Source organism: Acipenser ruthenus, chromosome 1 (genome assembly GCF_902713425.1).
Source record: "Acipenser ruthenus chromosome 1, fAciRut3.2 maternal haplotype, whole genome shotgun sequence".
NCBI classification, from domain to species: Eukaryota; Metazoa; Chordata; class Actinopteri; order Acipenseriformes; family Acipenseridae; genus Acipenser; species Acipenser ruthenus.
Window position 1 is genome coordinate 3,220,028 of NC_081189.1, and position 13,088 is coordinate 3,233,115.

The 13,088-nt window shown below is 39.3% G+C and overlaps 2 protein-coding genes across 6 annotated transcripts in view; one reads left to right on the forward strand and one right to left on the reverse strand.

Moving 5' to 3' along the window:
• LOC117404069 (atos homolog protein B-like) overlaps positions 1 to 3,950 on the forward strand; it is a 40,000-nt gene extending 36,050 nt beyond the window's left edge. For 3 of the 4 annotated variants that reach the window (XM_034926194.2, XM_034006741.3, XM_034006742.3), the window contains one exon: positions 251 to 3,950. In XM_034926194.2, coding sequence (XP_034782085.2) covers positions 251 to 404 — 154 coding nt within the window. In that variant the 3' untranslated portion in view covers positions 405 to 3,950. The remainder of the gene's footprint in view (positions 1 to 250) is intronic. The other variant, XR_009329512.1, reaches the window with a different exon arrangement.
• Positions 3,951 to 4,280: 330 nt separating this feature from the next.
• LOC117403581 (palmitoyltransferase ZDHHC19-like) lies at positions 4,281 to 11,079 on the reverse strand. Of its 2 annotated transcripts, none has more exons than XM_059030107.1 (9): positions 10,953 to 11,079; positions 10,343 to 10,472; positions 9,614 to 9,735; positions 9,037 to 9,176; positions 8,671 to 8,843; positions 8,033 to 8,135; positions 7,389 to 7,477; positions 5,617 to 5,888; positions 4,281 to 4,666 (listed from the first exon to the last, which is right to left on the reverse strand). In XM_059030107.1, the coding sequence occupies exons 1-9, from the start codon at positions 10,963 to 10,965 to the stop codon at positions 4,551 to 4,553; spliced, it is 1,158 nt and encodes a 385-aa protein (XP_058886090.1). In that variant the 5' UTR covers positions 10,966 to 11,079; the 3' UTR covers positions 4,281 to 4,550. The 2 variants fall into 2 exon arrangements, with proteins under 2 accessions (XP_058886090.1, XP_058886139.1); XM_059030156.1 differs by lacking the exon at positions 10,953 to 11,079 and adding an exon at positions 10,730 to 10,784.
• Positions 11,080 to 13,088: the final 2,009 nt, after the last annotated feature.

Consider the following 13,088-nt stretch of genomic DNA (forward strand, 5'->3'; position numbering starts at 1 on the left):
AAACATCAGCTCACCAAATAGCTGAAGAGAATTTAAAAGTGTGGCTTTTTACTATAGTAAAATAGTTTTTTAACAGTGGTTAAAACACTAGTTTACTACAGTATACTGTAGTATAGCAGATGGTGGCAGTGTGCCATGCCCAATCCATATCTAAATACTGTTCTGTAGCACTCCTGACTTGTCTTGTGTTGGTGTTTTTGTATCCAAGCAAACTGAAAGAGACTGACAATACCTCAATCTTGTTTTTCAGATTCCAGAGCTCAAAGTCTGGGAAGATCTATTTGCACAACGATATCCGGCTGCTGTTCTCCCGTAAATCTATCGAGGTTGACACGGGGATCCCCTACGAGTTGAAATCTTTCACAGAAATGCCAAGAAACCCCAAGTACTCTCCTAGGGTATGAACATGGGATAGTTTCACTGCCTTCTGGAAGGACAGTACAGCTTAATACAAACAAAACTATACGGAAACTTGAAAAAACAAGAAAACCGAAAGACTCAAAGCTGTTTCTGAATTCAGTGTTAACATGCATGCCTTGTAACAAGCCTCTGTGTTCTCTTGTAGTGCGGTTTACATTTTATAGCACTGATGTTCAACCTTTCTGAACCCAAGGACCATACACCCATACTGTGGATCAACAAGAGAGCTGAAGCCAGCAAACCATGCTTTAAAAAATAAACACTCACTGTTCCTAGCAGTTCAGAAAGCTCCCTCGTGGAATGCCCTTGTTAAATACGACCTGGCATCTTTGGGGACCATACACCTTGGCATACACTCAATCACGTTGTGCATAGTTCACAGAAGGGAGGAGTTTGCTATTCTCCCTGGAGAACATGCACCAGTGGCTGAGGAAATGATCATCTGCTCAGCTAATCTCTCAATTCCCATCTGGTTGAACGTCCAGTGACTTTCTATATACTACACCAGCGGTTTGGATGTTTTAGACTCAAGGAGTTGTGACACCCACTTCATCAGTTCAGTGATTTCCCTACAGTCCTGCCAAACGAAGCTGTTCTTATGTTGCGTAAGTGATCTGAAGGGGATTTCTGTTATTATGCAGAGTAGTGTGATGTCCAGTATTTTGGATGCGGTACAAGAGTTAAAAACCTTGCTGCTGTTAAAGAAAGCTAGAGCCACTGTCCATGCTCGGGTCCTCCACCACAAGGGGAATGAATGTTCAGTGACGTATGAGCAGTGAGTGTACATAAAGGCTGTTTGGGTACGATCCTGCAAAAGTGCCACCCATGTAGGCCACATATGAAAGAATTAATCCCCTGGAAAGCTTTGGGAGTGGGGTAGCACTGTAGGTAATATGTAATGGGGATAGGGGATGTAAGTGATTGGGATGTAGTTTTAAAAAAAAAATACTCCTGTTCTGAAATCGGAGTTGATACAAAAGCATTCTCGATCCTGAAAAAGCCTGTGCTGTCACTGTGCACATCCCTGATGTTGGTGGTTTATCCAGTCTGGGGGCCACCAGTCTGTCCATGGTGGAAGTTGGTTGGAGAACAAGTGTGTTAGAGCATTCTGTTAACAGTCTGAGTTAAAAGAAAACAAAAAAAGAGTAATATTTAATTTATTTGCAGATGTCTTACAGCAATATTCTGTGCATATTGAAGGTGTGATTTTTAAAACCTGACAGTGGTTCATGTCTGCCAGGTATATACAGTACACGAAGGCCTCTCTGTGCGGAGCTACATTCTGTTGAGAGATGATTGGTTTGGGGGGTTGGGAGGGGTGGAGAACTGGACTTGTCAGTAACACAGATCACACAATAATTAAAAATGTTGCAGGAGATGTGATGTTATCAAAGAAAAATGTTTTTAGGTCATCCAAAGAAAATGAAGGGGGTTGAGAAGGGTGTCTACCATGGGTAGCCAGGACAGCACTCCGGCACTCAAAAGCTAGTGATACAATCTTAGGGGTGTACAGTAAGTTGGATTTGTTGCATGATTGCAAGTTTGTTTTACACAAACCCAAACCAATGGTCATATACATTGTCATATACATTGTGCAATGCAAACTTTTCCATCGTGTTTTAAAAGACAAACTCCGACTGTAACCACCTGTTAGCTTGTGAAACTCAAGTGCAGCTTATTAGGGCTTTTACAAAGCACAATAAACCCACAAAGACTGTTTGTGATAGCGCTTTGGCATTCTGGTACGAATACTGGTCAGGTATAATGCAGGCACACTTCCCCCCCCAAAGCTCCCCAATGCATCTCAATCTAGACTCGTCTAACTGACTGCTAAGAGACGTTTGTGATGTGGGACTTTAGTCCATTTAAGGCTGCAGGTTGCACAAAGCTAATTCAATTTGTGGTTAGGCTTCCAGAGGTGAGAAGCTTGAGCATTAGCTTCCCCTGTCATACTCTGGAGGGTGGGTATCTGCTTTAATTGTTGTACCTACCAAAGGTGGTGAAGCACTAAAATGATGGCAGTGATAATGTAAAAAAAAAGTTGCTTTCAGGTTTATTCGGCGAAGAGTATTTTAGTTGCGAGAAACTTTTTTTTTTATATATTGTTATTTAAAGATAATTTTAGTTTAAGTCTATGTTTAAGATAAAAGTAGATTGTACTTTGGTTTTAAAATTGGATTTTGATAAGGCTGGAAACGCACCAGAGGATTTTTTATTATTTATTTTTAGCAATATGGTTTATTTGTAGTAAGAGCATGTGTTGGTTTCGTAGAAGTTCATCAGAGAAGAGAGATGCACACCACATCTTTTAATGCGCTTAGTTGTACACAACAGTTAGTATTCCATTTAAGTAAAGGTTTTGCAGTTGGCACAATGAGAAAAAAGGTTGTACCATTGTGCTTACGCATCAGTTAGGAGCTGTTCCAGGAGATGATCTGCAGTACAGTAGAGTTCACTGGGGTAAAAAGGAACCCTGACTTTGAAAAACAGAAGTAGTTAACACAGTGAAAAATAACAATTTCTTCTTTGGAAGGTCACTGAAAGAGAGGACAATTACAGTAACATTTCTGTGAATAGACTATGTTTAAAAAGACATTGCAAGATAATAACAGATTTATATTGCATTAGCTGGATAACTAAAATGATTTTACCTGTTTCTTTTATTATTGTATTCTACAGGTGACAGTGACAGTCTATTCAGGGACCTTATAAAACAACCATGTGAATCAATAACAAAACCAGTTTGACAAAATGGGTGTGAAAATCGTTGCGTGAGAAGAAAGGAGCAAAGCTATGGAAGATGGTAGAGCAGAGAAGTTTGAAATGAGGTCAGGTCATCGGGTTTGGCATAGGGAGAAAATGGCCTCCGTTGCTCTGATGGAAATCAGGAACTTCATTGAAGCAGGAGAGAAAGTGGCATCCATATAGTTTGTGAATGTGGAAGGTGTTGCATTTAGTCAGGTGTCGTAATGGACAGCTGGGCTTCCATTCTGGTTAAGCAACAATGACGGTGGTATGGTTAAAAAACACACATTAGAGCAGAAAGTTTCTTTGACAAGCCTTATACAGTAGAAACCCAGTATACAGGCAATGGAATGTGAAGCCTTTCATCTCTGGGTAGCAATAATTTTCTTTCACAGGCCATCGAAAGTCAGTTCCATTGGCTTTTGTGCACTCAGAGTTGACACCTGCACTTGCAGTCTCACAGCGTAGGACTGGGCGGGCACATTGGCACAAGGCGGGGACACTGTGTGGGGAAGCGTGCACTGAAACTTACTGTAAAGTACAACTAAATACTGTCAAGCCTGGTTAATAGTAACTGAATTCGAAAATGATAATTGTAGATTTATAAACACCTGGGTTTGTCTATGGGCCCTGAAGTCTCACAGCAATAAGGGTTAGATTCTGTTGACATTCTGTGATATGTGTTACTGTGACATGGGTTCCTTGAGTTCACACTTATGCCAACACGTAATACCTGTAGCTGGTCTCTCTGTAAATAAAAAATAAATAAAAAAGTGTTGTCAAAATGTGTAGTTTTATGTTTGTGAAGAACACGAAAGAGGAAAGCAAATATTTCCATACAGTTTCTTGACGTGTCTTGAGCCTGACGAGGGCTGTATGAAGGAAGCTCATGTCGCTCAATACCTGACTGGGAATTCCTTCTGATACTTGGTGAGTAGTGCTCTAAACAAGTCTTTAACTTGTAACCTTCACAACCTCACGGTCCTAATGATTACAGCTTAAGAAAAGTCCAGCACGGTCTTAAAGGTTTTTGGGGAAAAGGAACACGTTTAAACAAAGCACTAGATAATTGCCACGCTTCCATCCACATTATGAAAACGATTTGCCCCATTTATTTCCATTATGGCAATATATATTATATAAAGGTAGCAAACATTTTCTCCACAAAAAAATGAAAATTTGAAAAAACAAAAATACATTTACAAAGATTTTTTAAAATTAAGTCACAAAAGGTGAACCAGGTAATAATGTATCATTTATTAATATTAACCTGAGACTGCTGGAGAGGTCAGTGTGGCACATATCTCCATTGTAAACGGAAAAGAAACGGAATCTTTTCAGTAACCGCCAGCTCGTTGCAGAGGTCTCTCATTGAATCTCGATGTTTAAACACTTGTTTCATATAAGGTAATGCTGGAGGAACTAACAGGTTGCTGGCTGTTTGCATCGTATCCCTGCAAACCCTCTGCGCTCAACTCAGAGTCTCCTGCTGCAAAAATATCTGAGAAAGCAAAAGGAAACGTATGTCCGACTGTTAGTATTGCTATCAATCTAGCCATTCTTCTGTCTGTTTCTAGGTAATGCAATAAAAAAAGTAAAACATTTTATAACAACCACACTGACAAGACACCTTAGGATAGCAACTCAATGCTGATAGTTACAGTTGTCAATATATACTATACAGGGTTATTCAAACATAAGGTTCCTTGATGGAGGAGTATCTAATACAGGGCATAACTGGCAGTTGTGTCTATAGATGCCCGTCGGTGAAATGTATTATGCATGATACACATAAATTATTTACACATAAGTTGACTTCGGGAGGGGCAATCACTCAAACAGTCAGTCTACAAAGCAGGGAATACAATGTGCTAATTGCTTAATTGTTTACACATTGAATACTAATCAATAACAATCTCACAGTGTAATAAATATATAATCTGTTGTAATCGAACTAATGTAAAACCACTCCTATTTTATCTGCAATTGTTTGTCTTCCCTCATATTTATGCTTTTGATATAAAATCATTTTGATTTCACTTTGCTTGTTTCCTTACTAATAGGTCTTATCTGCTGTGAATTATGGGATTGTGGTCCTGGGCAAAACTAACTTCTGATAAAATTGCAGAAATACATATCCCAGCAGGAGCTCTTAATTCTGTCTAAGGAAAGGTCACGTGTATGTATCAATCACTATTTTCACTGTGAGTTCACTGCCATGGTACAGCAGTACAGGGTTAGAAATGTCAGTGCCCACTGGGTGATAGAACAGTTTGCCTCCAATTGGTGTTCAGTTGTAAAGCGTAGTGAAAGGCAGCTTTTCTTGTTGTGAAATTAACACGTGAATTGATAGGCTTGTTTTGTTTCATTTAATACCTGCCGACAAAAAACCTTCTTAAAGGGAATTGCTCTGAAAGTCTGAGTATGTGCAACCCCCTAATACGAACCTACCAGGAATCTCGACTCTTTGTGGGTCCTTGCTCTCGGGCTCTTTCTCTACTTCACAACTGTTTGAGCCTGACTTCCTGGAGCAGCACAGTCTCTGGAAGATGGAGCGTGGCTGGTTGTTCTTGGCATCCAGTAACCTCCCCAGCACCTCCTTGTTGTTGATATTGGCATGACGTGAGGCATAATTGGGAGTTCTCGCCTCCTCCAAAGGAACAGGCTCAAATACTTCTTTTGCTCTTCTTTTCATTTTCTCAGTCTTTGAGGACTTCATGTATCTGTAAACCAGAAACTGAAATAAGGATCTATACTGTTAAGGCACATATAAAGACCCATATTTAGATAAACATTTGAGTGTTAATTCTCACTTGGGGGCTGACGTAAGGATACGTGCAAAGTGATTTGCGGCTGCAAAACACCCATATTGCAGCCAAAATCTGTGTTTTGGGACTTTAGCGGCCACTAAAAATGCAGCGTATGTAAAGAATGGTTTTCACCTGCCGTTTTGCACCCGCTATCAAATTAGCCCTTTGCCATAATTAATCCATTTAAATTATATTGAAATGTATTCAAATGAAGAAAAGATTGTGGAATTGTGCGGGGATCTGGAATACTAAGCGGGCGCAAACATTATAATGAGATGTAAGGATTTTGCCTTGCACTTGGGCAATTGTTGACCCTCCAAAAACTTTGCCAGGCTCACTTTGTTTGGGATGCCGGAGGATGCGGTGGTATGGCGTCATCGTCTCACTCCGCAGGTCACCTTGACCTAATAGCTGAATTTCACCTTTTTATCACCTGGTTGATCACATGACTGTCCTGGTAACATCGCCAGCATTGACTTTCTCCACTATAGAGGACCATATAGCCTCTTTGTTAGCATAACTGATGTTGTCTAAGGCTTTTCCAAATAACTAAATTTCATGCTGAATGACCTCAGCCCTAAACGCTCTCAGCTCCTCCTCAGAAAACTTTTCTTTTCTGTGACCGAGAGGACTTTGCTCACTGTGCACCAAGAGAACTCACCTCACCTCTGGGCTGTAAGTGCAGCCGCTATATACCCCGATGCACAGGCGGCGCTCATTGCGACCCTCATTATCATGACTGCAGCTCATTATTTGTGTGTGTTGAGTAATTTGCATTACTCTTAAGCTTACATAGGCCACAGTGCAAAATAATTGCAGCCGCACTTGTTTGCACTACGCCTGTCCTTACATCAGCCCCTTAGTGTGAAAAGAACATTTACTTGGCATTTCCTGAACACTCAGGTGTTGTTTCTAAATATGACTGAAAAACTTTACTACATTTTTGCAGGTACAGTAAATTATCCTGTACTGTACTGTACTTTTCCCTCTTCAACCTTACAGCACATTATATTCAGTAAGGTTTGTACACAGAAGCAACCCTGAATCATCCAAGCATGCTTTTTTTTGGTGGGGTGGGGGGAGAAGATTTGACTAAGGCACTGGTGACAATAAACACCTTTAATTTGTTTTTGACAAAAACAAATAAAAAGTAGGTTTAAAGAATGCCAAAGATAGTCACCTATCCATCCTAAAAGTTTACCATGATCATATTCAGTTTTCCCGTGCCTTTTCCATGGTTATATCATGTATTTACCGTGTTTTTTATATGCTATACCATACCTCTCTGGGCTTTACAATGCTCACATCTGCTTTACCATGCTTTCCCTATGCTTTACCAGACTTTGCTATGCTCTTACTATGGGAAACCTTTATTAGGGCATCAGTGATGTTGAGGTAGATTGACTAGGTTACCTTGGTCCCACTGGGGTACAGAACGTGAAAAGCCAATTCCTCTTGCAGCCCTCATCAAATGGGTTCCCTTCCTCATCATCAAAAAAGTCCTGTTGCGAGGAAACAATTTGAAGCATAGGTTAGGTGTTAACATGAGTTACTCTGTAATTAGATTCTGTTAAAGAAAATGTTAATGTTATTTCTAAGGGATTCAATAATGCATAATCTGTAAGGTCAACAATCAAACACTGATTGTAAATGCACCAACATATACAATGCTGAACTATTGCCTGACTGCTCTCTACTAACAAGTTTACTATATGGAATTAAACTTAATTTAACTGAAAAGTGACCAGATAACTTCAAATACTCATTCATAAAAAATGTCACTTTAATATGCTCTTGGGGAATGGCCCTGACACAGCTTAATCAGGATTATTTGGGTCATGAAGAAATTTGATAAGAAACATGGCACTGTAGTGTTTTTAAATTGCCATGCAGTAACTTTTTTTTGTTTTTTATTTACTTTCCTTTAAATCAAAATTGTTTAATGTTGTTTAATATTATGTCCTTAATGTTTCACACAGTACTGTTAAACTCTTAGCAACAGAGGTGTTAGATACTGTCTACCAATGAAACACAAGAAAAAGGCATTTGTAACCAACCCCATCGTAGGTGTGCGCAGCCTCTGTGATAAACTTGATGTGAAACCCAAGCAAAGGCAGAACCTGAATCAGGAAAAGCAGGGTGGGTACAATCAGGATGATACTGAGGAGAAAGGACTCCGTTAAGGAAGAATCACAGACATTTCAGTCATTTCGTCATTAACTCAAGATATTATACCCATCTCTGTGATCTGTATAAATTGTTTTGCTTGACAGCACTCGAAGAATGAAGCACACTTTTGATTTAATACTTAATATTCAACAGCATATTATTTTATGAGCATGTTTGCCACTTCTTGGCCAGTTCTCTTTGTTAATCTCAAGTTAATTTCAGTTAAAATAAATTTATAGAAGTAAATTAAAGTGACCATGCTGTACTGGTAGGTTATGGCTATGCTTTTTAAACTGACAATTTTAACGACCAAAGCTCTTTCTTTTCTTTTAATACTGTATACAACATACAGTATGTAATTTATATAAGTAGCTTGACACAATATGCCAGTTTTGTTGCACATCCCCATTGTGTTTTATCATGTTTTTCTGGGTGCAGTATTCTTTTCAGTGTATCCTCATTGGAAGTCTCTTTTTTTTTGTTTGTTTTAATGTGCAGGTATTTATTTTCAGGAAAACATGGATACGTGCAAGTCTTCTGGAGGGTGAAGGGCTGGGACCAGGTCAGCACCAGGTAGGTGGTAGAGGATCCCAGCACCACTAGCTTGTAGAGGATGAGAAACACCACAAAAAAGAAGAAAAAGCGATAGTTTCGCCGACCCACACAGTTGTTCATCCAAGCACAGTGGTGATCAAATTCCTGAGGGACCGAAACAGACACTCCATTATTTACAAGAAACCAATGATCAAGGCATTACTGTGCCATACATTATGCAGAATAGCACAGGACCGACTGTGTTCCAGTCGTGAGGGTAGATTAATAGATTACGGTGAACTGAAAAGGTCAAATCCTCCTGTAAATGTATCAGGAGTATGGGGACAGAGAGACGCACCTCCACACAGATGTCACAACGGCGACAGTGCCTGCTCCGAGGGGGCCTGTAGAACTCACACTTCACACACCACCTCACGTCACACTCCAGTCCGTTCACTATCAGCTCATTCACCTCCAGCGGACCTGGAACTGGAGTGCCTGAAGGAGAGATCGCGTACGAAAGCACAGCTAAATAAAGACTGAAGTTATGGAAGGATCTCCAACGGCAAATACACTGCGGTACCCTCTTCTCCAACCAAAAGAGCAAAAGAGACCAGGGGCATAAGTTCTTACCCATACTTAAAATACTGCAGTTGGCTGTGTTTTAATTATGGTATACCACAGTAAATGCACATTCACATCCCACACAGATGCTGGTGTTTGCATGCAACAGAATCACTATTAGAAATACAGTAAATATGTTCCTATACTCTATACATGCTGGACGTAGTCCAGCAAAACAATTCTCACATGTCATTTATATGAACAATATAATATGTATTCTTCATGTAAACCAGTTTCGAGTAGGAATCGGATTCAAGCGCAAAGCAAGTAAATGGAGTACATATGGAAACCCAGGGGAATCTGTCATTTACCTTGATGGAGAATCCCAGGGTCCATGAAGCTCGTCACGAGGAAATTAATGAAAGAGGCAACAAATAGGACTCCGGAGCATATTGGAAAAGCCACAGAGACGTTCATTGTCAACCAGACACACCTGTAATACAACACAGCCAGAAAAGTATAACAAGTACTGCTTTAATGAATGCAGCCATGTCTGAAGACCTGCCATACCTTTGTTTTGTAATGCATATGGGCTCCAGATAAATATGGCTTTTCACACAACTGTAGGTCAAAAAAATGTGTTTTTTATGGTCAATGTTTGTTTCTTTGGAGGTGAAATAGATCCTTTACAGAAACGTTGAACCATATTAACAAACCTGAACTCATTCCTGTATGTATTAAACAAATGGATTTGGGACTGATGATGTAAATGCAAACTGTTTACCTGCCTTAACCCTTTACTGCCCGACCAGGGTATGTTCCCATGCTTATGTGCTATTTTCTCAATGTCAAATACATTGGACATGGGACAGCAAAATAAACAGTACTGCCGGGGCTAACACTACTATGCTACACACTGACCACACCACACTGCAATACAGGGGGCAATCCTGCTCTTTGCCTTTGTGGAGAAGCAAAACAATTTAACAAGTTATATACTTTTGTATTTATTTGTTGTAGTTATTTTTTATTTCTGTATGCATAGTCATAATAAAGATTTATATTTCTACAAATCAGGTGAAACAGTGCATTATACTTACGGGAAGGTGAAGTACAAGGCACTCAGTCCCATCAGCATACAGGAGGTGAAGGTTGGACCCAAACTCCGAATGAACCAGTGCGGTCTTTTTTTCTCATTGGTAGTCATGTCTTTTGTTTTGCTGAGTTGGTCTAAAACATTTTTAAAAAAAACCAAAAAACTTTTATAGCTCCAATAACATTTATATTAATTTCAAAACATCTTAATACTGTATGAATACATAACGGTAACAAAAATTAAAAATAGAAAAATACTAAAATACTTAACAATACTCGTCCTAATGAACATAACTGTAGTAAAATGTGTTTTTATAACATTTATTAAATAACATGTATTAGTTAAAATTGTCAATAAAAACTCAATTTTAAGAAATTGTATTCAGCAGCACCTCAACACAATTATGCCAACCCTTTTAGGAAGGCTGCATGTGGGCTTTATTAAAAAGTCCGAACTTGTGTCCCTTGTGGCACGTTGCCAGGGAAACGAGATTTGTCAAAACTCGGTGCTCGGTTCGTCACCGCTTCCGGTCATCCTAAACTACATCCAGACAGCGCGCGCAGGGCTGGGCCAGGTTGGCTTTTCCACTCCAGTCTAAATTAATTAATAGGTACCAATTAAAAGCATCCCCACGGGTCTAGGTAGTTCGTTATTTCTGTAAACCTAAACCTGCAGCGGAGTAGCCCTCCAGGACAGGAATGAGCTGTTGATGTTGGGTAGCAGGCTTCGCCGTTGTATTTAATGCACCGATACTGTGCACTGGTGATTGCACCGGTTTAAATTTGCAGGGGGGTATAGAACACCACGCTGAGTATTATACCCACGGGGCACGGTCGGATGACTGTGCGACAGTGAACAGACTGTGTGCTCAAATGAACAAAAAAACCATAAAGTATTCTTGGTAATAAATGACCTTGGAGCTGCATTTTTCAATGGGTTGGGAGTCCCTACCATTTAAAATACATCTAGAATATTAAACAAACTGGACAACAGCAAGATCTGTCAAAAAGATTTGTATTTGTTTCCTAGTGCCTTTTTTTTTTTTTTTTTTTTTTTTTAATAGTCAAATGTCTGTTTTGTTGTTGGGGTGAAATAGATTGTTCTTTACAGAAACATTGTATTTACAAACATTTAACTCAGTATTGTTTTTTTTAACTGCATCTTTAAACCTGCTTTGTTTTGTTTCTTGTATAGGTATGCCTTGACCTTATTTTGTATTATATAAGACATGCACAGGGTATTGAATCAGTTGTCTTAGACAGTTATATTGCATCCCTAAGAAAATAAATAGCGACCGGTTATGTCTTTATTTAAATTTGATCAATCACAGCCTTAGAATAAATACTAACTACCTGTGTTCTCTTATAAGCATGACAGTGAATACATGAATGTACTGCCGGTGTCAGCATACCCCTTATTAAAAGTTTACCACTGTAAATCTGCACAGTAATTTAGCTTTGCCACTCCTCTTTGGGCTGTACAGTGCTTGCCTCTGCTTATTCCACTCTGTGATGCTCTTACTGTGGTAAACTCTTATAAGGGATGTGGTGGGGAGTGAGTGCATTACGAACATAAACAGGGCATCTGTGTCCCAGCCCCCCTAGATCATAACAATGCCACCGCCAGATTTCAGTAATATTTTACAATGTTATTGTTCTATTTTGGTGTAGTGTTTTTTACTAGAGTTCTACCACAATGCTGACCTTTGTGAGCTATATCACAATGCAACCTGAGCTGGTGCTATTCATTTTAATGTAAAGTTACAAAGCTAAAGATTCCAGCATGCTACTGTACTACATAACTGGTGGGGCGAGACACTGATAGTAAGCCAAGAGGACTCTGCTGAGAGTTTGCATGTGAGCAAGGAAAATGAAAGCTGCTGCACCCAACCTTGGTGAGGAAACTACAGTTAGGAGGACATGATAAACTGTAACCAGAAGCCACAAAATTCAAGATAAGAGAAAATAATTGATTTGATTTATTTCACAACTTCAAACTACACAACACACAGTCATTCATTTCATGGAAATGCAGGAGATGACGACACATACAGTACAACATGTATTCTGTAACAAACTATCAGTTTCAGTCAAGACTGGTAAGTCTGCAGATCTGACAGACTGGTACTTCTGTATGTAAGACTGCAAATGACTGATCTTTCAAAAGGAGCAGTTTTAAAAGTGCTGACTTTCCACCCCAAACATCTCCGAAGGAAGTAAACTTGACAATAATGGATGTAAAGTGTGAACTCTTAGCAAACTCGTCACATTGAATTAGTATTGTCCAGGCTGCCTTTATAAAAGTTGACCATAGTAAAAGCATAGCTAAAGCATAGGTAAGCATTGTAAAGAAGAGTGACGTAGGGTGAAGCATATTAATAAACATGGCAAATCAGTAAACTATGGTAAATGCATAGTATAACCATAGGAAAACTGCAACAATACCATGGTAAACTTTTATAAGGGTGGGGGCCCATATGGCATATTGACATTGGTAAGACAAGTGTCTCCAATTTTTTGTCCAAACCCTAAACATAGCTAGAATTATTTGCCAAAACTGGTCTGTAATTTCTGAGGTTACTTCCATACTGGTTGTGTTTTGTCAAGCAAATTTTATACTGAAGTACAATCAGATGTATATCTTGATAAGCAAGGTAGCTAACAGGGGAAGCCACCTGCAAAAATTATGAATATAAGTGCATCCAGTGTGCACTTAACACTAGACACTGGAACAAGGACACAGAGATATGT

Bases quoted from the DNA above. Each gene is read 5' to 3' on its own strand.
- LOC117403581 (XM_059030107.1), bottom strand. The intron at 9,177-9,613 runs GTAAATGACAGA...TCTCTCCTTCAG, and splicing joins CCCTGGGATTCTCCATCAAG to GCACTCCAGTTCCAGGTCCG. The intron at 7,478-8,032 runs GTTGGTTACAAA...TCCTCGCAACAG, and splicing joins CTGCGCACACCTACGATGGG to GACTTTTTTGATGATGAGGA.